Source organism: Podarcis raffonei, chromosome 1 (assembly GCF_027172205.1).
Source record: "Podarcis raffonei isolate rPodRaf1 chromosome 1, rPodRaf1.pri, whole genome shotgun sequence".
Lineage (NCBI taxonomy): Eukaryota > Metazoa > Chordata > Lepidosauria > Squamata > Lacertidae > Podarcis > Podarcis raffonei.
This window is the reverse complement of record NC_070602.1, coordinates 126,929,568-126,954,398: the sequence shown is the minus strand read 5'-3', so window position 1 is coordinate 126,954,398 and position 24,831 is coordinate 126,929,568. Positions and strand designations below refer to the sequence as shown.

General features: G+C 43.6%; 1 protein-coding gene across 1 annotated transcript in view; it reads right to left on the bottom strand.

The window, feature by feature from the left end:
- PGAP1 (post-GPI attachment to proteins inositol deacylase 1) overlaps window positions 1–14,749 on the bottom strand; it is a 56,070-nt gene extending 41,321 nt beyond the window's left edge. The window contains exon 1 of the mRNA XM_053361805.1: window positions 14,517–14,749. Within this exon, the coding sequence (XP_053217780.1) occupies window positions 14,517–14,669 (153 nt within the window). The 5' untranslated portion in view covers window positions 14,670–14,749. The remainder of the gene's footprint in view (window positions 1–14,516) is intronic.
- Between the last annotated feature and the right edge of the window lie 10,082 nt (window positions 14,750–24,831).

Here is a 24,831-nt window from a genome sequence, read left to right as displayed (position 1 = left end):
TATACTTAAATAATATTTTATGTATGCCAGAGGTAATAATTTATTGTTCAAATCTGAAATGTACATGTTAAGTACAGAAACGGTTAACTACAAAAGGAGGTAGCTGGGTAACTTCAAGCTGGGGTATACTTGTATTCAGCAGAGACAGCTTTGGGAGTTTTGAAATGATGCAGATGCTTTTTCATCACACTAAACAATCTTGCTCTCAACCCCTCCATCCCATTTCAGCTCAACTACACACAAGAAACTGAACCTAGTAATAAAAGATAAGATAGCATTAGAAGCCAGGAAAGTTATCTCCACCGACATCAGTTTATCCAACAGTTTCAATGCAGTACTTACCGTACTTTTTGCTCTATAAGACTCACTTTTTCCCTCCTAAAAAGTAAGGGGAAATGTGTGTGCGTCTTATGGAGTGAATGCAGGCTGCGCAGCTATCCCAGAAGCCAGAACAGCAAGAGGGATTGCTGCTTTCACTGCGCAGCGATCCCTCTTGCTGTTCTGGCTTCTGAGATTCAGAATATTTTTTTTCTTGTTTTCCTCCTCCAAAAACTAGGTGCGTCTTGTGGTCTGGTGTGTCTTATAGAGCGAAAAATACAGTATCTTGCTGAAAAGGAAGATATTCTGGTTCTCTTATGTAGGAAATCTAGGTAAGAAGCCCCATTTCAACCCCATGTGTCCTGGACCAGCAAATCACTTCTATTTATATCTGAGTCTCTGTATGTGTGTGTGTGTACACGAACGTACACACACACACACACACACACACGTATGTATATATATATATATATATAAGAAATACAGGTGGCCTACTTGGAAGTTGTTGCAACAATGAGTGAAATAAAAACCCAAAAGCATTTTGCATGCCAGAAGGAATACAAAAAAGTGTTGACTTTGAGAATGTAATTTTGTCTGACTAACTTAATAGGCTTACATCATAATGAATAAAATGTCAGGGGAGGTGAAATTGAATTCATTTAAAATTTGCTGCTTTGGCACCAGTCAACCGCATATACGTCATCAGCTAGATAACACATGAATTGCAGATGAATTCAAACACTTATAACAATTCAGGACGCAGCCTTTCAGCTTCTTCTTGCAAGACAAGCACATCATAACTTAGCAGCTAGCTTGAAAGACATTTGCTCTAAAAATGCTAAAGGTTGCTGCCAACCCCTGAATTTTATAGACTATAAAAGGGTGACGGCGATATGTGTGTGAAAATCAAAGTAATATACTTCTCAAAAATTTAGGTCAGGGGCTGCAAACCTTTTTGGACGAGAGGATGCATTTTGAATTTTGAGAGTGCTGGAGGCACCAGTTACAAAATGGGTGCCAAGGGAGGCGCAGCACAACACAAAATTTGAGTCTTTGTAACGCTTTTCCCCAGAATTGCATTTCCATATGAGAAAAGGCTTAACCTACTGAATTTCAGCCTAGGAAATTCGAAGCAGAAAAAGTGCATTAAAGGGGAATGAGAAAAGCAGCTCTTCGGAACACAGGGGGCTCCCATTGCCTAGTGCAGGGTTCAGCAACCTTTTTCAGCCGTGGACCGGTCTACTGTCCTCAGACCGTGTGGTGGGCCGGACTATGGGGGGGGGAATGAACGAATTCCTATGCCCCCCACAAACAACCCAGAGATGCATTTTAAATAAAAGGACACATTCTACTCATGTAAAAACACACTGATTCCCAGACCATCCACAGGCCGGATTTAGAAGGCGATTGGGCCGCATCCGGCCCCCCGGCCTTAGGTTGCCTACCCCTGGGCCTAGTGTCAGAACAACTCGCTTACCAATCACAGCCCTGACTTCATTCATTGCTTAAACATACTACCAGGGGAAGCAGCCAGGCTTGCTCATTTCACAGAAATCACTTAGAAGGGTATCTGCACATTTTGCTCCATAACATGCTTTCTAGGAGGGCTAGAAACTTACTTTTTTAAAAATGAAACTTCAGAGTAAGGCTCCTGCCTGGGGATGCCAACAAAAGCCTTCTCAGGCACCTTGGTGCCTGCCAAGTTGGTGACCCTTGGTTTAACTGTACACATTCTTACATGTGCTTAAACAGAGTCAGGTTTATTCCCTGGCCAGGGAACCACTATATGGCATTTTGCCTTTGTACGGAAGGGTAATTTCTATTAACACTCACACACCCCACTCAATCCTTCCGCTAGGCAAGCAAGTCATTAACAGAGTTCAAGGTCACATTCCAGCCAAGCTAAAGCAATCATGGAGGGTGCAAATACATGTGTGTGTGTGTGTCTGGGGTGTGGCTCGGGAGAGATCCAGACCCTGAGGTTTCTCAGCCCTACTCTAGTGATACATCTGAGCACAGTAAGTGCAGCTGTCAGGGGCTCAGGAGCAGAAGCACAGGGGAGAGAGGAAATGGAAAGCGAAGGGGAAGAATCTGAGGGCAGCGTAGGGGAGTATGACAGTGACCCGAGAGATTCCATGAGCTTCTCCAGCGAATCAGAAGATTCCCAGAAGGGGGCGCCGATGGTCAGGGCAAGGGGGGTCCCAGGGGGGACGCACCAGAAACAAGGGGCCAGCGGGGACTCCCAAAGCAGCAGCGGGAGATCAGGACCAGCTTCCCCACCAGAGCGTAGTGGGGGGGAAGAGTACCATGTGTCAGGACCAGCGTCTCCTCCAGCGGGGAGAGAAGATGAGTCAGGGCTGACCACGCCTCTATCGGAGAGTGGGGGAACGGAGGGGAGGTCAGTTACAGCTAGCCTCCCCGAAGGGGGAAGCAGTGACAGGAGCAGTGAAACGGTCAGGAGGAAGGTTGCCGGCTGGGTGCGCGCGCCAAGTTCGAATGTACAGGCGCGCGGGACAGCAGAAAACCCGGATTGGGAACCAGGTCCTAAAGCCCGCCGGAGGCAGGGGGAAGACTCAGGGGACTCAGCGTCAGAAGAGTCTAGGAAGGGCGAGACCCCGACGGACAGGCGGAACCAGAGGAGGAAAGAGCAAAGGAAGAGGTGGAGCAAGGCTAGAGTCTTAAACTGGTGTCTGGGGGGAGGAGATTCAGACGGAGCTTCAGCGGTCTAGAGTTTGAGACGTAGAGCTGCACGCTGCGGCTGTGGAAGTGAAACTGAACTTCAATAAAGACTTTCGTACATAACAACGAACCGGCGTTGGTCCTTTGTGAGCTGGGACCTCGGGCAGCTCTGACAGTAGCATACCAAATATAAGCAATAAATTCTTATGGAGAAAGACATAATTTGGGGGGGGGGGGAATCCAAGCCTGAAAGATGTAAAAGTAAAGCATCTAAATTCTGTTCCCCAATTGCACAGGTGATGCTGTGCATTGGCCCACCTGGCTTGCCAAACCAGGAACTGCCAGGCCAGCTCTCAGGTTCTGTGCAGTTTACTTTCAGTTCTGCACTGCAATCAGGAAAGCTGCTCCATGTTTTTGTTTCCTCCATAACAGTTTTACGTTGAAGTTGTTTTGTTATGCATCTCGTTTTTGGCCTCCTTTCATGATGCTTTTCGGGTAAAAGCCCAATCTGCTTGGCATATGCCCTACTCCTTCTTTATCTCTTAGCTTATTTTTCAAATAAAATATTTAGTATCAGATGCGGAAGTAGCAGACATGGAAACCAAATGGGACAATCTGAACCTTGCAATGGATTGTTTGTCTGAAAAAGGGCAGATGGGTAAGTTATTATATTTGAAAGCCAATAAATATAGCCGAAGTACCATAGGGTTTTTGCTTATTTTCTTTAGCTATCATTCAATTTATACCCCAGAATTTCAGGAATAGGAGCTCTCAGGGCACCTTCCAAAGTACAGAAATCAATACAGTGGTACCTCAGGTTACATACGCTTCAGGTTACAGACTTCGCTAACCCAGAAATAGTGCTTCAGGTTATCTATCTATCATCTATCTATCTATCTATCTATCTATCTATCTATCTATCTGGGTTTTCCTGGAGATGTCCAGGAATTGCTCACTAAAATGGCGTGTGGGCAGATTTTTGCTGAATCGGCAAAATGTCTGGGGAAACCCAGACGAATGGCAAGCTGGGCTATTTTTATACAGTGGTACCTCGGGTTACATACGCTTCAGGTTACATACGCTTCAGGTTACAGACTCCGCTAACCCAGAAATAGTGCTTCAGGTTAAGAACTTTGCTTCAGGATGAGAACAGAAATCGTGCTCTGGCGGCGCGGCGGCAGCAGGAGGCCCCATTAGCTAAAGTGGTGCTTCAGGTTAAGAACAGTTTCAGGTTAAGTACGGACCTCCGGAACGAATTAAGTACTTAACCTGAGGTACCACTGTACAATCAATAAAAAAGACATAAGTGGAAAAACAAAATCAGTCAGTCAAGGAGAGTTACACATTCCAATTAAAAATATCTAAGTAGTCAGGGAAAATAAGTTCTTTTCCTGGTCATGGAAAAATGTAAGGGCATTCCAGAAGCAATGTGCCATTATATTTAAAAAGCCCTTTCTTTGGTCACTACCCATCACACTTCAGAAGATGAGGGCACCCAGAAGAAAGACTCAGATAATCACCTTTGTTTGAGGTCGACCAATAAACACCTGGATCTTAGACACTGTAAGGCTTTAACAGGTTTAAGTGGTTCTAGCTAGAATTCCTTTAAAAGGTAGCAACTAAAGCTACAATACTAACCCCACCTACTCTAGGAACCAACGCCACTTCTGAGAACATATGGTTAGGATTTCACTATAAGACAAGCACCTTTCGTATCTGCCCCACCCAAGGCTAAAACAGACATGTACAGCGAACATGCACCAGTATAGTACAAGAATTCCTGGTACAGTAAAGGAAGGAGACCTTATTTCCACTTCAAATCCTCTCAATGCATCTTAGCAGTTACTTAGATATTAGAGTAAGAACTGTGTTCTAAATACAGCAGTGTAACTGCTGCGGTTTGGTCATGTTTACAGATGGCAAGGACATGTGTGCGTATATACATATAACACATCGATATGTGCAGGATCAGATCAGGAACAAAACAACAGCCTATGGATTAATCTTTCATTGGACAGTTACACTGATGTTCTAAACAATTTGATTTCTATGTTTTTTAGTGTAAACTTTTGCTACTTTTTATGATAGCGGTACCTATGGTTGAAATAAGAAGAAAAAGGAATCAATTAGGCTGGGGTTTGCTTATTTGTGTGTGGCCTACCTTTTCAATTTGTTAGAATCTTCATGGTTAACCAATGTGTTTTAAATGCAAGAGGTGTTGTCAGGATATCTTAAGCCATAGCATGTGTTATATGCATAGCCGTCAACCACCCCTTATTTGGCGGGAAAGTCCCTTATCCCAGCGCCGTGCCCCGCCTTTGTCCCTTATTGATGGTGTCCCTTAAATTTCCCGGGTTTCAAAGGAAGCAGCTCCTCTCCCTCCCTCCCCACCGGCTAGGGAGGAGGGAGGCTCCAACTGTGTTGCTTGGCTGCGTTGCTCACCCAATAAGGAGTCTAAGAACGACTGGGGGGTGGAGCTTGCATGCCTTGTGCCTATCAAATCAGCCGTGTTGCTTGGGGACTCGCCTTTGCTCAGCGCTTCCCAGCGGAGAGGTGACGGTGGTTTTCCTTGCTGCATCCCCTTTGCCGGGTTGCTGCGCTGTGGGAACAACTGCTTGAGGTTTCGTTTGGCTGCTGGCTGGGCTTTCTGCCTTTGGCTCGGAGGGGCTCAGAAATTGAGCATACCTGTGCTCTGAAAATCCCTTATTTTGGCTGCTGATCCCTTATTTTCGAGGATGCTGGTCCCTTATTTTCAAATCTGTAAGCTGACAGCTATGCTTAAATGATCTTGAATGCGCACTCTTGGTTAAGAACTGTGGTTCAGCTTGTCCAGCATTCTTTGTGAGAAACTCAGAAACTGGTCAGTAGCCAACCATTAGATTGTGCCTAATCTTCTGCCCACCTCTGGCTTAGATAACCTGTCGTGGCCTTGTAATTCTATCTTGAGTCTTAGGAGCCTAGCCAGATATACCTCATTTCTTCTGGCTAAAACGCTTACGTTACTCTTAACTCTCTGCAGAACATCTCAAGAATCACATTGCTTTTTCCCATGCAAACGTGTCCAGAAACTTACTTTGGAGTTCCTTCCTGAGGTCTCCCTGCAGCGGGAATCACAGTTGGCAGCTACCCAAGAAGCCCCTCTCAGCCGTGACCCCTAAATTCTATAACAGCTTCCAATTTGGGGTACACCTGGCTGGGCCGTTACTGCTTGCCTTTAGGTGAACAGCAGACAGTGCAATTTCAGGGACCTTTGTTAGAATTTTGTCATTAACTTGGGTGACTGCTCTTGCTAACATTTCAGTCTCTTTTAGCTTTGTTTTTACCACTATTTTACCACTTTGATTGGAAGCCTCCTTGAATATTTTTGTAGAAAGGTGGGGTAGAAATGAGTACAGTGGTACCTCGGGTTAAGTACTTAATTCGTTCCGGAGGTCCATTCTCAACCTGAAACTGTTCTTAACCTGAAGCACCATTTTAGCTAATGGGGCTTCCCGCTGCTGCCGAGCCGCCGGAACACGATTTCTGTTCTCATCCTGAAGCAAAGTTCTTAACCTGAGATACTATTTCTGGGTTAGCGGAGTCTGTAACCTGAAGCATCTGTAACCTGAAGCGTATGTAACCCAAGGTACCACTGTATATGCTTAAATTCTCTACCAAATGAATCACTTTTCAGAAGCTGCAAAAGTATAAGCAGGGGCGGTTTAGTTTGGAAAGGTTTCTCAACCCTTTTGAACTTGTCCCTCACCTACAATTCTGCTATTTTCTAGGGATTGCTCCCCAGAATACAGAATACAGCCTGCTGCTGCATGTGATGCCCTGCAGAGCATTAACAGAAAGCTGTACAGGATCTTTCTGGCCTCATCCTAAACTAGCTAGGAACAGCAGCTCTTTTTCTTCCCCAAACGAGTGAGAGTCCATTGGCAAGTGAGATACAATCAACTCAGGTCTTGGCTAGGAAGGAAGGAAGGAAGGAAGGAAGGAAGGAAGGTAGGTCTGTCTCACTGTCCCATGCCTCCCAAGGGGGCTTACTTTGTGAATCAATGGTTTAAAGCATAAGCTATGAACTGGAATCCCAGTTCAGCTATCAACTGAGTGCCTTGTCTAAGCTCACATAATTGTCTTGCAGACTCTAGCCTTGTACGGAGAATATTTGCCTACCTAAAGCGATTAGCAAGAGACGAAGCAGGTTTTTGCTTCACGAAGCAGATAAGGATTAGCAAGTTATGAAACTTGAACAATATCCATATGAATACTAATGATACCAATTAATGCAAAATAAGAAATTTCAATCCATTACTATGAGTTTTTATTTGCGTATGGCCGGATTTGCTTAAAAGATACTGTACTGAATGTTAAGGATTGTCAGATTCAATTTATAATTGTTCTGATGTAAATGAAATTAGACACTTCAGCTTTTGAGATATCAGTAGTATTCCCCTTTTGTAGCATTGTGTATTTTTGTACAGCCTAATCACCTGAATGGTTTTGTTTAATGAAGATAAGCTCTCCAGCAATTAGCCTTTACAGTTATATCCTTGATATGAGATAAGCTTTATACTTTCAAAGCACTACAAAACAGGGGGGAGGTCCCAGTTTTAAAATTATGAGCAAAGTTTACCATTTATTTCATGCCACAAGATTAGAATGATTAAATAACCTGCTAAATCATAATCATATAAAATGGAGAACAGCCGATAGACAAATAGATTTTTTTTAAAAAAAACAACAACAAACCAAGCTGTTCTGGGATGTGCAATAAGCAGCCAGGTACAGTGGCATAAAACAAAAGAAAATATTCCTGATTTAAGAATCTTTATATATCATAGAGCCAATTTACACATTTTTATGGGTACCTACAAATATATTTGGGAGGGGGAATATGACATATGGGGGTGGCTGTTGTTTTTAGCTGAGGGCCTAAAAGGTGTCCTGAAGGTTTTGGGTATACCAGTAGATATATATTATGGCCCTAAATTGTGTTAATTAGATCCAGTTTTAGATAGGATTGTTGAAGGGATGTATGGCTGAATCTGGATCGGTTGGTGTTTGGCATGCATTATATGGGACACAACAGGAATTTACCTGTGTTTGCAACACATTAAATATGAATTGGATAATCTACGTTCTGCTAGAGCTGAATTTACTCTGGCATTTTTGTACCACAGCTATTGGGAGAGTGGACAGAGGCAGGGTAAAATTTTGTCTTATTGCTTAAAGCAAAGAAAAAAGTCAGAATTTTATTCCTTTGATTATTGGTGGGTATAATATGGTATAGACAACATCAAAAGAAATAAATTTACATTTCCCAAAGTATTATTCTAAATTATAGAAGAAGGTTAAGGATCCTATGAGCTGTGACGTTGAATTTTCTTCCCCTGCAGCTGCTTTTCCATCAGTTGTGAGATTTCTCAAAATGAAATTCTCACAAAACCACTACAGGTCAAAGAAATTAGGGATGTTACTTATGACGTCCGGGAAAGCCCCTAGACAAGATGGTTATTCTGTAAAAGACATATTTATATTTGTTATACCCTAAGCTTCTCAGGTTTTAGTGGCTTTTGACTTAGATACTCCGCTAACCTCAGTGTAAAGGTAAAGGTACACCTGACCATCAGGTCCAGTCGTGACCGACTCTGGGGCTGCGCGCTCATCTCGCTCAAGAGGCCGGGAGCCGGCGCGTGTCCGCAGACAGCTTCTGGGTCATGTGGCCAGCATGAATAAGCCGCTTCTGGCGAACCAGAGCAGCGCACGGAAACGCCGTTTACCTTCCCGCCGGAGAGCGGTCCCTATTTATCTACTTGCACTGGTGTGCTTTCAAACTGTTAGGTTGGCAGGAGCAGGGACCGAGCAACGGGAGCTCACCCCGTCGCGGGGATTCGAACCGCCGACCTTCCGATCAGCAAGTCCTAGGCTCTGTGGTTTAACCCACAGTGCCACCCGCATCCCTAACCTCAATGTAGGATAGTCTTATATCTGTTATTTCTGAGAACTTGCGATAGCATTCCAGCGCCCATGTGCTGAGCAGGACTTGCCCAGTAAGCTTTTGGTGTGCCAGCTCCAGAAGGTAAGGATGCTTCCGTGGGGGCGATTAGAGTATACAGTGGTACCTCAGGTTAAGTACCATATTTTTTGCTCTATAAGACTCACTTTTTCCCTCCTAAAAAGTAAGAGGAAATGTGTGTGCGCAGCTATCCCAGAAGCCAGAACAGCAAGAGGGATCGCTGCTTTCGCTGCGCAGCGATCCCTCTTGCTGTTCTGGCTTCTGGGATTCAGAATGTTTTTTTTCTTGTTTTCCTCCTCCAAAACCTAGGTGCATCTTATGGTCTGGTGCATCTTATAGAGCAAAAGATACGGTACTTAATTCGTTCCGGAGGTCCGTTCTTAACCTGAAACTGTTCTTAACCTGAGGTACCACTTTAGCTAATGGGGCCTCCCACTGCCGCCGCGCGATTTCTGTTCTCATCCTGAAGCAAAGTTCTTAACCCGAGGTACTATTTCTGGGTTAGTGGAGTCTGTAACCTGAAGCGTATATAACCTGAAGCGTATGTAACCCGAGGTACCACTGTACACGGTTTTGCATATGCATGCCATTGCTACACAAGATGTGATCCTATTGCACACCTAAAAGAAGTTGTAACAATTTTCCCTCCTCCAACCCAACAAAATCAGCAAAATCACAGCAATGTGAAAGTTAAGGATCAGCCCGTTCTATATTAAAACAGCTGTTATCTTTTACTTTATTTCAGTACATCCACTATTTGAAGGGTTTTAGGAATGCAGAGATACGCTTAAACCATCAGATAACCAGTCCCCACTCCCCTTCATCTCCAACACGCAGCAAATACTGTATTTATAGTTGGCACTCCCACACCCGTTGCACATGAAACCTAGCTATTATTGCACTGAATATCCTGAGGATAAAACAGATTTCAACACCCAAATTGCAACCCAAGTCAGGTGCAGAAAACTGTGTGGGTGTCCTTTCTCAAGCCTATTAAAATTCTCATGATTCTCCCTACTCTGTGCTGAAGCTGGTTCCCTGTCCCCGAATCCTTATTGAAACAGAGGTATGTAAGCAGACAGAACGGAAACCTAACGCACATCTGAGAAACAATCAGCACTCCAGAATAAACTGGCGGCTGAAATATAAGTAAAATGGATGACCTCTTGTGCCTAATATGACCCAATTAATAGAAGATTGCTGTGGAGGAGAAAATGTTGGCAGGTTTAGCTTTTCTTGTGCTTGCCATGTTATGCAATAACAAGCCGCAAAATTCTCTTTTTTCAAGGTTCAGGAGTGCTATCCTCTGCAGCAACTGTCTCCATTGGGTAGATCTTGGTCCACAAATGGGAGCATGATCTTACCTACAACAGGTCAGATTGCTAGCACCACAGCCATTTTCTGAAGACCGAAGGAGGAAAGGCTGGCAGAAAGAGTGACTGGGAGAGATGGGCTGATCTAGATGTTAATGAACGATGGTCTTGTTTCCACATAACGGAAAGCCAGGATTTTTCAGACACAACAGCATGCTAATTCAGGGTGCCTGATGGCTTGTGATTTGCTCTTCTGCTGGAGCAAGCAACAAGGTATTCGAACCGGAATCACAGTTTGCTTTTCCCCAACAAAACGCAACGAGGAAGTCGACATGAAGGCTGCTTACTTGCTAATCATTGTCTGCTAGGGAGAAACAAAGCACAACCTCAGTTTGCGTGTAACACCAAGTCAAGGCTTCGTGGCTCACTGCTCCTGCCTGCACTAAAGGGGGAAAGAGCAAAACAGAAGCAATCAAGGAGATGGCACTTAGCACACAGCTGATAAGCCATTAACTGTAGTTTATTGCTGTGTGCAAACTGGCACAATATTTTACCATGGCTTTGTATCATAATTTATAGACCACTCTACATTACACAAAGGGACGTGGGTAGCGCTGTGGGTTAAACCACAGAGCCTAGGACTTGCCGATCAGAAGGTCGGCGGTTCGAATCCCCGCGACGGGGTGAGCTCCCGTTGCTCGGTCCCTGCTCCTGCCAACCTAGCAGTTCAAAAGCACCTCAAAGTGCAAGTAGATAAATAGGTACCGCTCTGGCGGGAAGGTAAACGGCGTTTCCGTGCGCTGCTCTGGTTCGCCAGAAGCGGCTTAGTCATGCTGGCCACATGACCTGGAAGCTGTACACCAGCTCCCTCGGCCAACAAAGCGAAATGAGCGCCGCAACCCCAGAGTCGGCCACGACTGGACCAAATGGTCAGGGGTCCCTTTACCTTTACATTATACAACGGCTACCAGCCGGGCAGCTACGTTCTACCTTCACTGTCAGAGGCAATATACTCTGTACACCAAGTTGCTGGGAATCACAAGTGGGGAGAGTGCTGTTACACTTAGCTTCTACTTACAGACTTCCGTTTGGCTGCTGTGAGAACAGGAAGCAAGACTAGATGGGTGTGGGGCCTGAAAGAAGTCTTCAACAAACATTGAAAACCTAACCATATTGGGACTGCTTCAATTCTAAATGAAAGAGAATGCCAGGGGGCGCAACAGACATGTCACGCTTTGTCAAGAAGCTGCCGCAGAGAAAAACCCGGCAGCAGCATTTTGTACGACCTGCATCTTCTGCACCAAATTCAAGTGCAGCCCCACATATTATAATAATCAGGTCTAGAGTTTACCCATGTATGTACTCTGTCCAGGAACACTCATAAAATGGCCTATCAGCCAAAGCTGGTAAAAGGCACTCCAAGAAACTTGAGTCTACAGTGACAATGCTGGATCAAGGAGCACCCTTCAAGCAATGCACCTGTTACTTCAGAGGAAGTGCAGGTAACAGACCAATTTCCCAAACCTGGAATCCACTCACCCACAGGGGGGCCCTTGTCTATATAGGATTCCGTTTCAGTTTGTTGGCTCTCATTCAGTCCAATATGGGTCCAGACCCTGCACAGCACCTCCAGATTCAGATATCGCAGAGAAGAAGAGTTGTGTGTCATTACTGTACAGACAATACTACGCTTCAACTTTCCTAAGTGGCTTCATGTAGTTGTTAAATAGCAATGCCGTGCAGCACTAACCATCAGTAGCAGATCTCAAGATGCAACTGGATGTGAAAAAATGTGATCGTTTTGAGCGATGCCAACACTGGAAAAGCCTGTTGTACCAGAAGCAGAATGCTGGAGTAGACTCTGGGAGCAAAGAATATGCTTTTAGCAACATTCATACCTTTAAGAACCCTGCGCCCTCATAATCAAGGAAGCTACAAAGGGGTAAATGCAGCATTCAGTTTCTGGTTGGAGAGATGGCAGGGTTCAATAAAACCTTGGAGACATGTTGTCTGGGAACTGTGGCAGGTAGAGCCTGCTGTCTTTTCACAGACAGAAGCAATTTGTTGGAGACAACTCTATGTGTTGAATTGAAGCACCTTGGAACAGGTTACACCGGTGAATTTTGGTTAAAAAAACCCCAAAAACCATCCAAAGTACACTCCAAACAGAGTAGATGGACACACACTTGTGTGCAAAATGAGAAGGCCCCATTTATGTTTACTTTGAAGTTACCACTGAGTTCAATGAAACTTACAAGCAAGAGTTTTCAGGGATGTAGCCTTGCAGTGCAATTTGAAACACCCTTTGAAGAAAATCCCTAACACACCCATGAATGTGGTGAATGGTTACACAAGGAAGGGAAGATCTCCCAGGGTGAGAGACTGGGAGGGTCCACCACTTTCTGTACGTGACACTGGTTAACAGTTATCTTTGAGGACTCTGTTTTCTCTTTCTCTCTTGGTTCTTGTTTTCATTTTTGATTCGTTTCTTTTATATTATTGTATCATGGAAAAGCTTTAATAAAATATTATGAAGCAGAAGAAGAGGAAAATCTCGGCAGGTTTAGCACCCCGGAATCAAGACTGGCAAGCATGTTCAGGACTCCAACGTGAATGTGTGTTTTGGGCTGAGATCCAACACATGCATCCTAGGGAGGAAGTCCCCACTGAAATCAATGGAGCCCACTTCTGAACAGCCATGTCTGGGATTGTGGTAACTGAGACCACACCAAATCAAGGAGAGGATATATTGGAAGTGAGGAATTAAAAGAAAGTCGTGCCACAAAAATGCAAGAAGGTTAATATATAGCCAGTAGCATCTTAGTACTTCTCATGATAAGAATCAAAGAACTGTAGAGTTGGGAGGAAACCCAAGGGTCATCTAGTCCAACCCCCTGCAATGCAGGAATCTCAACTAGAAAGAATGATGGAATTGAATGAAAATCACCCTGGTGGGCTGTGACTTGAACTGGCTATCTTTTGCCTGCCTTCAAATTATCTTGTAGACTGTACTTGGTAACTAAATCTGCATGTGTTGACCTTTATGCAACATGTGAGGAACTCAAGATATGCCTTTCAGGACATGAGGCTGGAACCAGACTTGTACCAAGGTCGCCAGAGCTCATCAAGAAGGGTCCCCTGTTATATTTCAGTTAGGTCCATCTTTATACTTATGCTATGATCTGCAGAGGCAAACCATACAATAACTTCAGATTGACACACCCACCCACCCACACCCCTGTTCACAGTTCCCTTTGATGTTATTGAACATGATTCATGTTCCTTGTACAAAAATGCAAGAAGGTTGATATACAGACAGTGGCATCTTAGTACTTCTCATAATTATAAGAATAGTAATAGGAAAGGCACACACAAAAAATGGGAAAACGGTCATGCATAGACAGTGGAGTCTTAGGACTTCTCACAATAATAACAACAGGAAAGGCATGCCAAAAAACTGGAAAAAAGTTGATGAACAGACAGTGGCATCTTAGTACTACTACTGCAACAACTAATAATAATAATAATAGGAAAGGGACACCAAAAAAATGGGAAAAGGTTGATTTACAGACAGTGGGATCTTAGTGCTGATAATGATAATGATGATGATGATAATAGGAAAGGCACACCAAAAAATGGAAACAAAAGTTGATATACATACAGTGACATCTTAGTGCTTCTCAAAATCCGAATAATAAGGTGTGCCCCTTAAATGCAGGAAGGTTGGTATACAGACAGTGGCATCATAGTACCTACTTCTCTCACACGAACAGAGAGGGAAGTGCATGCTTACAAATCTATTATTATTATTATTATTATTATTATTATTATTATTATTATTATTCAGCTCACTCTGGGCTGGCTTACAGTACATATGCGAACATAGTAAAACATCAAACATTAAAAAGCTCCCGACACGGGGTAGGGGGGTGCTGCCTTCAAAAAAGTCAGACCGTTTCTTTTGCCCAGTTCTCCGCCCCCAGATGGGCGGGCGGGGTATAAATAACATTATTATTAATTATTATTATTATTATTGAAGCAGGGGGGTGGAAGGCGTCAACCGAGGTCCTGCCTCCCCCCCCCCCGCCCTGAAACCGTCCAGGGTCTTGTTCCTGGCGAAGCGCCGGCCGCCCTTTTTGAGGAGAAAGCGACCCCCCCAACCCGGCTAACCGGCCCCGCCGGTCCCTCTCCGACCGGCCCCTCACCAAATACTCGGGGTACTCGAACATGTAGGTCATGCTGCACCGGTTCTCCTCGTACTGGAAGAGCACGTCCCGGACCCCCAAAAGGACCAGCGCCGCCAGAGCCCCGTAGAAGACCGCCGCGGCTCCGGGGACCTTGCCCGCCTCCAGCCACATGCCGCCCGCCGCCGCGTCTCCGCTCGCCGGGTCTCCCTCCGCTTCCTTCCCCCGGTTCGCCTCACTGGGCTACACACAGACGCCCCGCGTGGGGGCGGGGCAAAGCTCTTGGGGCGGGGCCAGGGGCGGGGCCGGCTTCGACGCGTAAAGGGGAAGGGCGGGAAGGTGGGCCCATCGCCATGTTTGGAAGGTCGGATGAGGGCCGGCTTAAGCGCCATGTTGGGATTCCCGGAGGGCGGGCAATACTTGGGGCGGGGGGGGGGAAAAGAGATTCTTGGCAGGGTCGGCGCTTAAAGGGGCCGCGCTTATATATTCCGCCAGCATAAGAAGAGAATAGTGAGAGTTCCTTTTTTCTTTTTCTTTTTTTAAAATTATCTTTATTGCATTTTAAAAAGAATTACAAAGAAAGCATAAATTAAACATTACACCCAAACATCAGAAAATGAAAATGAAAAAAATGAGAGGGGGAAAAAGAAAATTGATAAATAATAAGTTAAAACGAAAAGGAATTAGTCAAGTACATAAAATTGTTCAAAGGACACAAACACTAATTTGAATGTTCTATACAGCAGGTTCTCAGAAAGAAATACATTTTCAATCCTTCTTTTCTTTCTTTCCGGTCACTTTATTTCTGCTGCGGAAAACGAGTTTGGATCCCTATTATATTAGCTGACTTCCCTCTATCTCTTTGCGGCTTCAATGCTTCTCTTTAACAAATATTCTGTATTCATTTTTTTTAATCTGTTTTTTCCATTATATTCATTACGGTATATTATTTCGGTAAAGGTTTCTAATAGTAAACGAGCCAACGCGCTTTCCCGCCCAATTGCTCCTTGCCGTTATTAGCGACACATCAGAAGCACTCTGCACTTGCGCAGGAGCGCTTCGTTATAATGTCATCTAATAATAATAATCATCATCATCATCATTATTATTATTATTATTATTTATTATTTATACCCCGCCCATCTGGCTGAGTTTCCCCAGCCACTCTGGGCAGCTTCCAATCAAGTGTTAAAAACAATACAGCATTAAATATTAAAAACTTCCTTCAACAGGGCTGCCTTCAGATGTCTTTTAAAAAGAAGATAGCTGCTTATTTCCTTCACATCTGAAGGGAGGGCATTCCACAGGGAGGGTGCCACTACCGAGAAGGCCCTCATAAGCTTTGGGTGTTGTTTTACCTGGGAGGGGGGGAATGAAAGTGTACAATTCTACTCAATCAAAGAACAGCTCGCCAAAATAAGAGGCGAGCATTCAAAGGGTGGGGGAATCGGGCAAACCTAGATGATCCCTACCATATATATATATATATATATGTGTGTGTGTGTGTATATATATATATATATATAAAAAGGCACCTCCCGTGAAAACAAAAATGGGGAGGACCAGGGGTGCAGAGGGACAACCGCCCCCCCCGTCAAGTAAATAAATAAAAATGCCCAACTAACTGACTTGTTTTCTTTGTCCATGGCGTTTTCTTGGCAGGGATACTGGAGTGGCTTGCCGGTTCCTGCTCCAGGTGGATCACGTTTGGTCAAAACTCTCCACTATGACCTGTCCATCTTGGGTGGTCCTGCACAGCATAGCTCATAGCTTCTCTGAGTTAGTGATGTATGGAAGTGAGAGCTGGACCATAAAGAAGGCTGATCGCCAAAGAATTGATGCTTTTGAATTATGGTGCTGGAGGAGACTCTTGAGAGTCCCATGGACTGCAAGAAGATCAAACCTCTCCATGCTTAAGGAAATCAGCCCTGAGTGCTCACTGGAAGGACAGATCGTGAAGCTGAGGCTCCAATACTTTGGCCACCTCATGAGAAGAGAAGACTCCCTGGAAAAGACCCTGATGTTGGGAAAGATGGAGGGCACAAGGAGAAGGGGATGACAGAGGACGAGATGGTTGGATAGGGTTCTCGAAGCTACCAGCATGAGTTTGACCAAACTGCGGGAGGCAGTGGAAGACAGGAGTGCCTGGCGTGTTCTGGTCCATGGGGTCACGAAGAGTCGAACACGACTAAACGACTAAACAACAACAACAAACTGACTATTTGCATAGCAGATAACTTTCTGCTCCCCCCCAAAAAAACATAAAGCCTTGCGCCCCTGAAATAAATCCTGGGAAGGATTAAATAAAGAGGCTTTGCATGTCTCTGATGGAAATAGGATCACTTAGGATCACCCAGCCTCCATTACTTTTCTGCTTTGCTTCCTTTTGCTTCTTAGAGAAAATGGCAAACCATTTGGACCTGAAGAAAAGAGGGCAGAAGTTTTTTGATCGAGATGAGAATCAGGTTTTGGACACTTGCCAGTGCCAAGAGGATATGCCCTAGGAAAGAGGAGATGAGAGGTATTCTAACCTAAAATTAGCCCTCATGTTATTGAGGGCAAAGGCCCCAAAAATGCACACACTTTGTGGTGGGATTGCAATGAAACTTCGCAATGAAGATTGCAGCTCTTCGCACTGGTCTTCCGAAAGCATCGCTTTGCAGTTGGTGTCCAAGTCCTTTAACGTGACATTGATGGGAGACGGTCCAGGATGACCAATCACAATAGATTTTATGCACAAGGCAACAGAATTACCATAACTATTAAGACTAAATTTGTTCGCCCTTAAGCACTTCTTCCTACATGGAAGTCTTCAAAGCGGTGGTTCACCTCTCCTGGTTGCTTTCCTAACCTAAAATCCACTCCTTTCCTGCACTCCAAAAAGTGCCAGGGTCACCTGTCACAAAATGGCCGGTGTGGGGCGTGTGGCCTAGCAAAATGGCTGCCCCCGGGACATGGCATGACATGAAATGGCAGCCACATCTAAAATACCAGAAATATAGTCAGGACCATATAATGGTGTGGGCTTGCCTCCCTATCAATGGGGGAAGGCAGGGCAGCTACATGACTCATTGCCTCAGTTGTTCGCAGCAGCTCTTTGCATCTTTCCACTGTTCAGCATGGAATCTGGGCATGTTTAAGGGAGCACATTCAATGTAGGCAGGGCCGAGCCAGTGTACGTACCAATTGTGCAGGAAAAGCAAACAATCTCTCACACATTAAGGGTTTTTGAGAGGATGCTTACTGAGACCTCTCTCTGGCACCATAGGAGGTACAGTGGTACCTCGGGATGCGAACGAGATCCGTTCCGGAGCCCCGTTCACATCCAGAAGCGAACGCAACCCGCGTTTCGCCGTTTCTGCGCATGCGCGTGGCGTCATTTTGACTGCACGTGCGCGCGCGGCAAAACCCGGAAGTAGCGTGCTCCGTTACTTCCGGGTCGCCACGGAGCACAACCCGAAAATACTTAACATGAAGCACGTTTATCCCGAGGTATGACTGTACCAGCAAGCGTATTGGCCATCACCATAGGAAAGGCATTTTAAATGAAGCACTAAATTGAAGCCATTCGATACAGCACCTGTAGAACGATGCCCAGATGATGCGACAGAGGTAGCTTTGCTGCAGACAAGCTGCAAAGCACAGCTTTTCCGTGTGGAGGAAATCGTTCCGCCTTTACATTAACAAAAGAGGACATCGCCTCTTTGAAACTTACCCTTCTCTCAGTCAAAAGGCCATCATCACTTTCCACAGTCAGTTTCAAGAGGTCCCTGAAATCGCAGAACACTGCAAGAGGAGCAGGTAAGCTTGCAGTTCTTCCTTAAAAACACAACAAAATCCCCAAGGTGTGGCTGAATGCTCCATTAGAGTTGCCTTCACTTCATCGGGTCACAAGCACCATCCAACAGGGAGCCATGACACCTAAATGTCTCTGATCCAAAAAGATTTGATACATTCCTTCCAACATTTCTCCAATGAAAACAGGGACATCCCATCCCATAATGATAATTTTACTATTTACCGTATACCCCACACATCTTACTGGGTTGCCCCAGCCACCCTGGGCAGCTTCCAACATGTATAATAATATTAAAGGTAAAGGGACCCCTGACCATTAGGTCCAGTCGTGGCCGACTCTGGGGTTGCGGCGCTCATCTCACTTTATTGGTCGAGGGAGCCGGCGTACAGCTTCCGGGTCATGTGGCCAGCATGACTAAGCCGCTTCTGGCGAACCAGAGCAGTGCACGGAAACGCCGTTTACCTTCCCGCCGGAGTAGTACCTATTTATCTACTTGCACTTTGACGTGCTTTCGAACTGCTAGGTTGGCAGGAGCAGGGATCGAGCAACGGGAGCTCACCCCATCGCGGGGATTCGACCTTCTGACCTTCTGATCGGCAAGTCCTAGGCTCTGTGTTTTAACCCACAGCGCCACCTGCGTCCCTATAATAATATTACAAAACATTTTTAAAAACCCAAACACCTTTCCTATACAGGATTGCCTGCAAATGGCTTGTGGGTCGGATAACTCCATACCCTCCAACATTTCTCCCATGAAAATAGGGACACCCTAAGGAAAAGTGGGATAGTCTGGGATCAAATCAGAAACCAGGACAGCTTCTCAAAAAAGGGACGTCCCTGAAAAATAGGGACACTTGGAGGGTCTGTATTATAAAATACTTGAGATTACAGAAAGCTGTTGGCTGCATACATTCCTGAATTCCAAGTGGCCTTAGTGAAAGACTTTGTTAGTTAATGAGAAAACAAATGAATTTATTCACCAATTCTAGCCTAAACAGCTATATATTAAAAGAGTTGTATTCAGCTGGGTCATACTCAAGAATACGCACACTGGAATTGATGCACTTGACAAAGGGTGTGCACACATTACAGTGGTACCTCGGGTTAAGTACTTAATTCGTTCCGGAGGTCCGTTCTTAACCTGAAACTGTTCTTAACCTGAAGCACCACTTTAGCTAATGGGGCCTCCTGCTGCCGCCGCGCCGCCGGAGCACGATTTCTGTTCTTATCCTGAAGCAAAGTTCTTAACCTGAAGCACTATTTCTGGGTTAGCGGAGCGTGTAACCTGAAGCGTATGTAACCCGAGGTACCACTGTGATGGCTTTAAACACAGATAGGTCATTCTTTTCCTCAATTTGGATTGAAGATGGTTTGGGGGAGAATGGCATGAAAAGGCAAGAATTCTGTAAGAAACAGCAGGATAGATATGGATTGTGGCTAATGTAGAGCTGACATACATTACTGGGGTTTCAAAGGCGGAAGTGATGTCTGGGGGGTTGGATTTCTGAAAAGTGGCAGTATGTGCTGGATCTTAGGAAAGTAAACTGAAAAATTGCTTTTTTTAGCGTTTTTGTAAAAAAAAAATACTTTGGAGGATTTAAAAAAAATATGGCAACCCTAGTTGTGTGTATACCAATTCCCACACTAGTGGGACTGTCTTAGTCACGTCTACTGATTTCATTGGGTCTACTCTTGAGTATGACCTAGTTAGATACAACCCAAAGGAAGCCTGTCAGCACAGAGGTTAATGCAGGGGTAGGCAAATTAAGGCCCGGAGGCCAGATGCGGCCCAATCGCCTTCTCAATCCGGCCCGCGGACAGTCCAGGAATCAGCATGTTTTTACATGAGTAGAATGTGTCCTTTTATTTAAAATGCATCTCTGGGTTATTTGTGGAGCCTGCCTGGTGTTTTCACATGAGTAGAATGTATGCTTTCATTTAAAATGCATTTCTGGGTTATTTGTGGGGCATAGGAATTCGTTCATTTTCCCCCCCTTCAAAATATAGTCCGGCCCACCACATGGTCTGAGGGACGATGAACCATGGCTGAAAAAGGTTGCTGCCCCTGGGTTAATGGGAAAGATCAAATACATTGTAACAAAGAAGTTTCCCCTTTTTCCTTGAAAAGGTAGATCTAGCTGCTGTTACACCTGCTTTGCATCTAAGCAATATGCTAGAAATAACTGTGTACAGAAATACGTATAAAAAACCTTAAGAGGGAGAACTCCCCAAACACCGTTGCAGATCCTACTTGTTACTCCAGTATTGTTCATTCTTCACTGTCTGTCTTATTTGGTTTTGGCCCAAATTACCCATGCCATAAACATTTTCAGTCTAACATGTACTTAGTTGCCTGCTTTTACACGATTCTGCCCATGCATTAAGATTTTCAGGAGACACTCTGTTCTACATCCCACTTCCATCCAAGGTTAAATCAATGATTATGAGGAACAGGACATTCTGTAGACCATGAAAACTCCCTTCTTCATTTGGTCCCCTTCAGCTCAGCACGTAAGGACAGTTGTTCTTCTATATGTTTTGGATTTTTAATTAGATTTTGAAAGTTTTCAGATTGCTGTTTTATTATGGAGGGTATGTATTTTATGTAAATCAATATCCTAATTTAGATGTGCTTTTATTATTAATCATTATTAGTTCCATATAACACTGGTTTTATCGTAATGATAGTTCATGCTTTTACACATTTTGATTGTGTTTATATAAAACTCATTTTTATTTATTGTCTAGCAGTCTTTAATCCTGGGATTGGATCAGCTTAATTTTATGTGTGCATGTTTATAGAAACCTGAAAATATGCCGAAGTACTTACAAAAAGGACTCAAGCTTCGCCACGATACTCGTACCATTTATTTGTAAAAATATCCATCTGAATCAAGCTACTCAGTTACAACTAACACAGCATTCAGTAGTTGAAAAAGATATTGAACTGTGCCTAAGCTCTAAATTGATCTCTTATACCCATTTTGTGCAACCATGTCGTTTAATTACATAGTTATGTCACTGAAGTTCAGTTTATGTTTTTTAAAAAATAACCAGCAACAAACACACTGAAACCATTCAACAATATTTCATATTGTTTATTACAAACAGTTCTTACAAAATGTAACACTGGCACCAGATTCATATCACCATGGTTTGTAAAGATATATTGCACATGCTAAAAGCATAGAATATGAAGACAAAACTACAAAAAACATTAGATATTGGCTTTTTAAATATTTATATCACTGCATTACAACCATGTATAATTGTATTTTATACACACTCAAGATTGTCACCATTTTAAAACACCCTTCTCAATAACACTAACCTAAGGTTTGTTTTGTGTAATAAGAAAGTGTTTGCAGCACTGCAGAAAGTTATGCACAATTTCTATACAAATTTAGCATATTAATTTCCATGTTTAACACAAGATTTAAAAAAGAAACATTCAAAGAAAGGTTTGAAATGAAAATGTACATGTATTATATTGCTTCAGTATCACTCAAATGAAAGACAAGTCACAAAACATACCAGCATACACAAATATAAAAAGGCACTCTAAAAAGTTTATTAGATGATAAAAACCCAAACACATTGTCAAGTTTCTGGACAAGAGTAGACAATAAATTGAGTTTAAGCATTTGATTCATAGTTAAGTACAGCAGATGTTTGCTGCGGAAAAGTACCAAAACATAATGTGGTGCCCTTTTAGTAGTGATAAAAACCAAACCAAACCCTGAGCTAGTTCATCTTACAATTGAAACAATAGAGACCAGCAAGCGGTAAGTGCCATGCATTATAACCCTGCAGTTGAAGTTTCACAAGAATTAAATACTAGTTGTCAACACAGAAATGTGGGCATAGAAGGGGATGCATGCATTACTACTCACAATCAAGTTCATGCTTCTCAGTCATAAACACATTTACTTGAAAGCAAGTCCCACCAATTTCAATGGAACAGACAGAGCGCTTAGCCTCCGACAGATTTAACAAATAAAAAAAACAGATCAAACCTGATCTTACCTATAGTTTAAATACAGTACCTTGTCTGCTACAAAACAGTATTGCCATTTAGATTAGAGAATAGTTAAGAGTGTAATCCGCATCGCACTGAAGTTGATTGCCAGTATCTCGCTTATATTTTTCTTTAAATGGCTGTGGATTGCACTGTTCTTTTACACTTTAATGATACACTATCAAAAATATTGGGTCTAATTTAAAACATTGTCTTTCCAATAGGCTTGGAATTAGCGGTAGGGGAGAAAGGCATCTGGGGTAGAAAGACAGCCCACTGGGATCTCCAAGGCTGGTTCTATACTGATTGTAAAAACGGTAAAAAAAGAAACGTTACGTAGCTCTCAATGGAATTTTACATTGATGGTTTTACATTGCTCTACAGAGCCCTCTGGTGCCCACACGCTTATAACGCATCTTTAATGTTTTAAATCGACCAGCGTAGATTGGTCCCATGCAGAGCTGGAGAAGACGAAACCCCAGAGAACATTGCTGAGCTAGATATAAGGCAGCGTCTTAGGTTCCTAATATGCAGCCAAGACTTAAACACATGAACTTAGAAGCAAGTTCCACTTGGTTCAGGGGGGCTTACTTCCATGTAAGGATGCGGCCAAAAAGGCAATCCTACAAGTACTTCCAGCTGCTGTCAGTAAACAATGGGATGGCATCTAGTGCTGCCAGACTTCTGTTTGTGTAAGGGGGCTTCTCCTTCCTCTGTTCCCGCTGCACAACCTTAGGATCTGTTCCAGAGGATTGAGATGCCCTCTACAGCAGATCTGGAGGTCACATGGGCGAAGGAGGAGAAGTCTGCTCACACAAAGTTGGATTTCACACCTTGATGCTCTAAAGAAGAAATAAAGAAGAGTAAATATTCTATCTGCTGTAAAGCAATACCACACCCCTGCTCTTTAAACAAGTGATCAGCCTAGAAATAATAAGAAACAGGTGTGGTGTTTCTGTTCAGTTCTACACAGACACCTCTCAATTTAAGTGCTCCAAGTATCAGTTATTGCTGTTCAGCAATTTACTAGAATGTTTTTTTCCCCCGGTTATAAAAAGTTACAGTACTGAGAGGGAAAACTCATGGTTTAGATGCTCAGTTTTCCCAGTGCGGCTGACACAGAAAGAAAGAAGGAAACAGGAATCTTTAAAAAAAGAGTTTTTTGCATTTCAGTTTTAAAGGGTTGGAAATTTTCCATTTTACAATCACCACCAATCTGATCCATAATAGCTGGGCTAAATACAGTACATTGGATTACTATGATTGGTTGGCTTTCACTGGCACTAAATTATATTTCTGTTCTTCTCAGGCCCTACCCTGACACTGCATATTTTAATTAGGTAATTTCTAAGAGGAGTAAGATTGCTCTAGTACCTATGCACTAATTTACAGGGAGGCCCAGTGTCCCTTTTGTTCTGGAGGGGAAGCCTTATTTTATTTTATTTGTTCTTTTTTATGTGTGTTGTTTGATGGAATAAGTTTGATGCAATATGTTAGATTGGTGTGCATTTTTATATCTACTTTGTATTTCTGTATGTATTGAGGCCTATGGCTCTGAGCAGTAAACATTCTTACCACTCATTAAAAAGGGATTTTCAGACATGACTTATGGAATATTGTTAGTATAATAATAATAATAATAATAATAAATTATTTATACCCTGCCCTTCCCCGTTCAGAAAACCGGGCTCAGGGCGGCTAATTTAAACAAATTTAAAACACTTAATTGATGCAACAAAAAACAGCATAAAATACAGTATAAAATGTGAAGAACAATAAATTCAGAATTCAAAAATCAATTTAGGGAGGAAATCCATCCATCCAATAAACATTAGATGATCACCAGGGCTAGCTGGCCAAATTAGTCCCATTTGGGCCAGCGAGGAGACCAGGGGAGAATTAGCTGTGGGATCCCAGAGCGGGTAATCTTCATAAAAAGGGGAGGGGGAGGGAAGGAAGGGGAATAAAAGATCAGGCTAAGTTCAAATTGAAAGCCAGGCGGAATAGCTCTGTCTTACAGGCCCTGCGGAAGGAAGTTAAATCCTGCAGGGCCCTGGTTTCATGGGACAGAGCATTCCACCAGGTCGGAGCCATCACTGAGAAGGCCCTGGCCCTGGTGGAGGATCTGACTTCCTTAGGGCCCGGGACCTCTACACTATGATTATTCATGGACCTTAAGGTCCTCTGCGGGGAATATCAGGAGAGGCAGTCCCGTAAATACGAAGGCCCTAAGTAGGTAATCAGTGGCCTCCCAGTCTATATGATGCTCCTTTATTTTATTCCCTTAACAAAATTTCTTTACCACCCGATTGTGGCAAAACCTCCAAGTTTTTCGCCATGCCTGTTACAGGATCTGATGTAGTACAGTCTCAAGTCCTTCCAGACAAAACAGACTATGATGCATGGTCAGCGTAGACAGAAATTATTAGAGCCTCACATTAGCCTGTTCCAAAAAATACGGTATTCCTTGCCGAGCCTAACTGGGTGTTATGAATCATCCTGTGTCAGTTTTCTTGGGA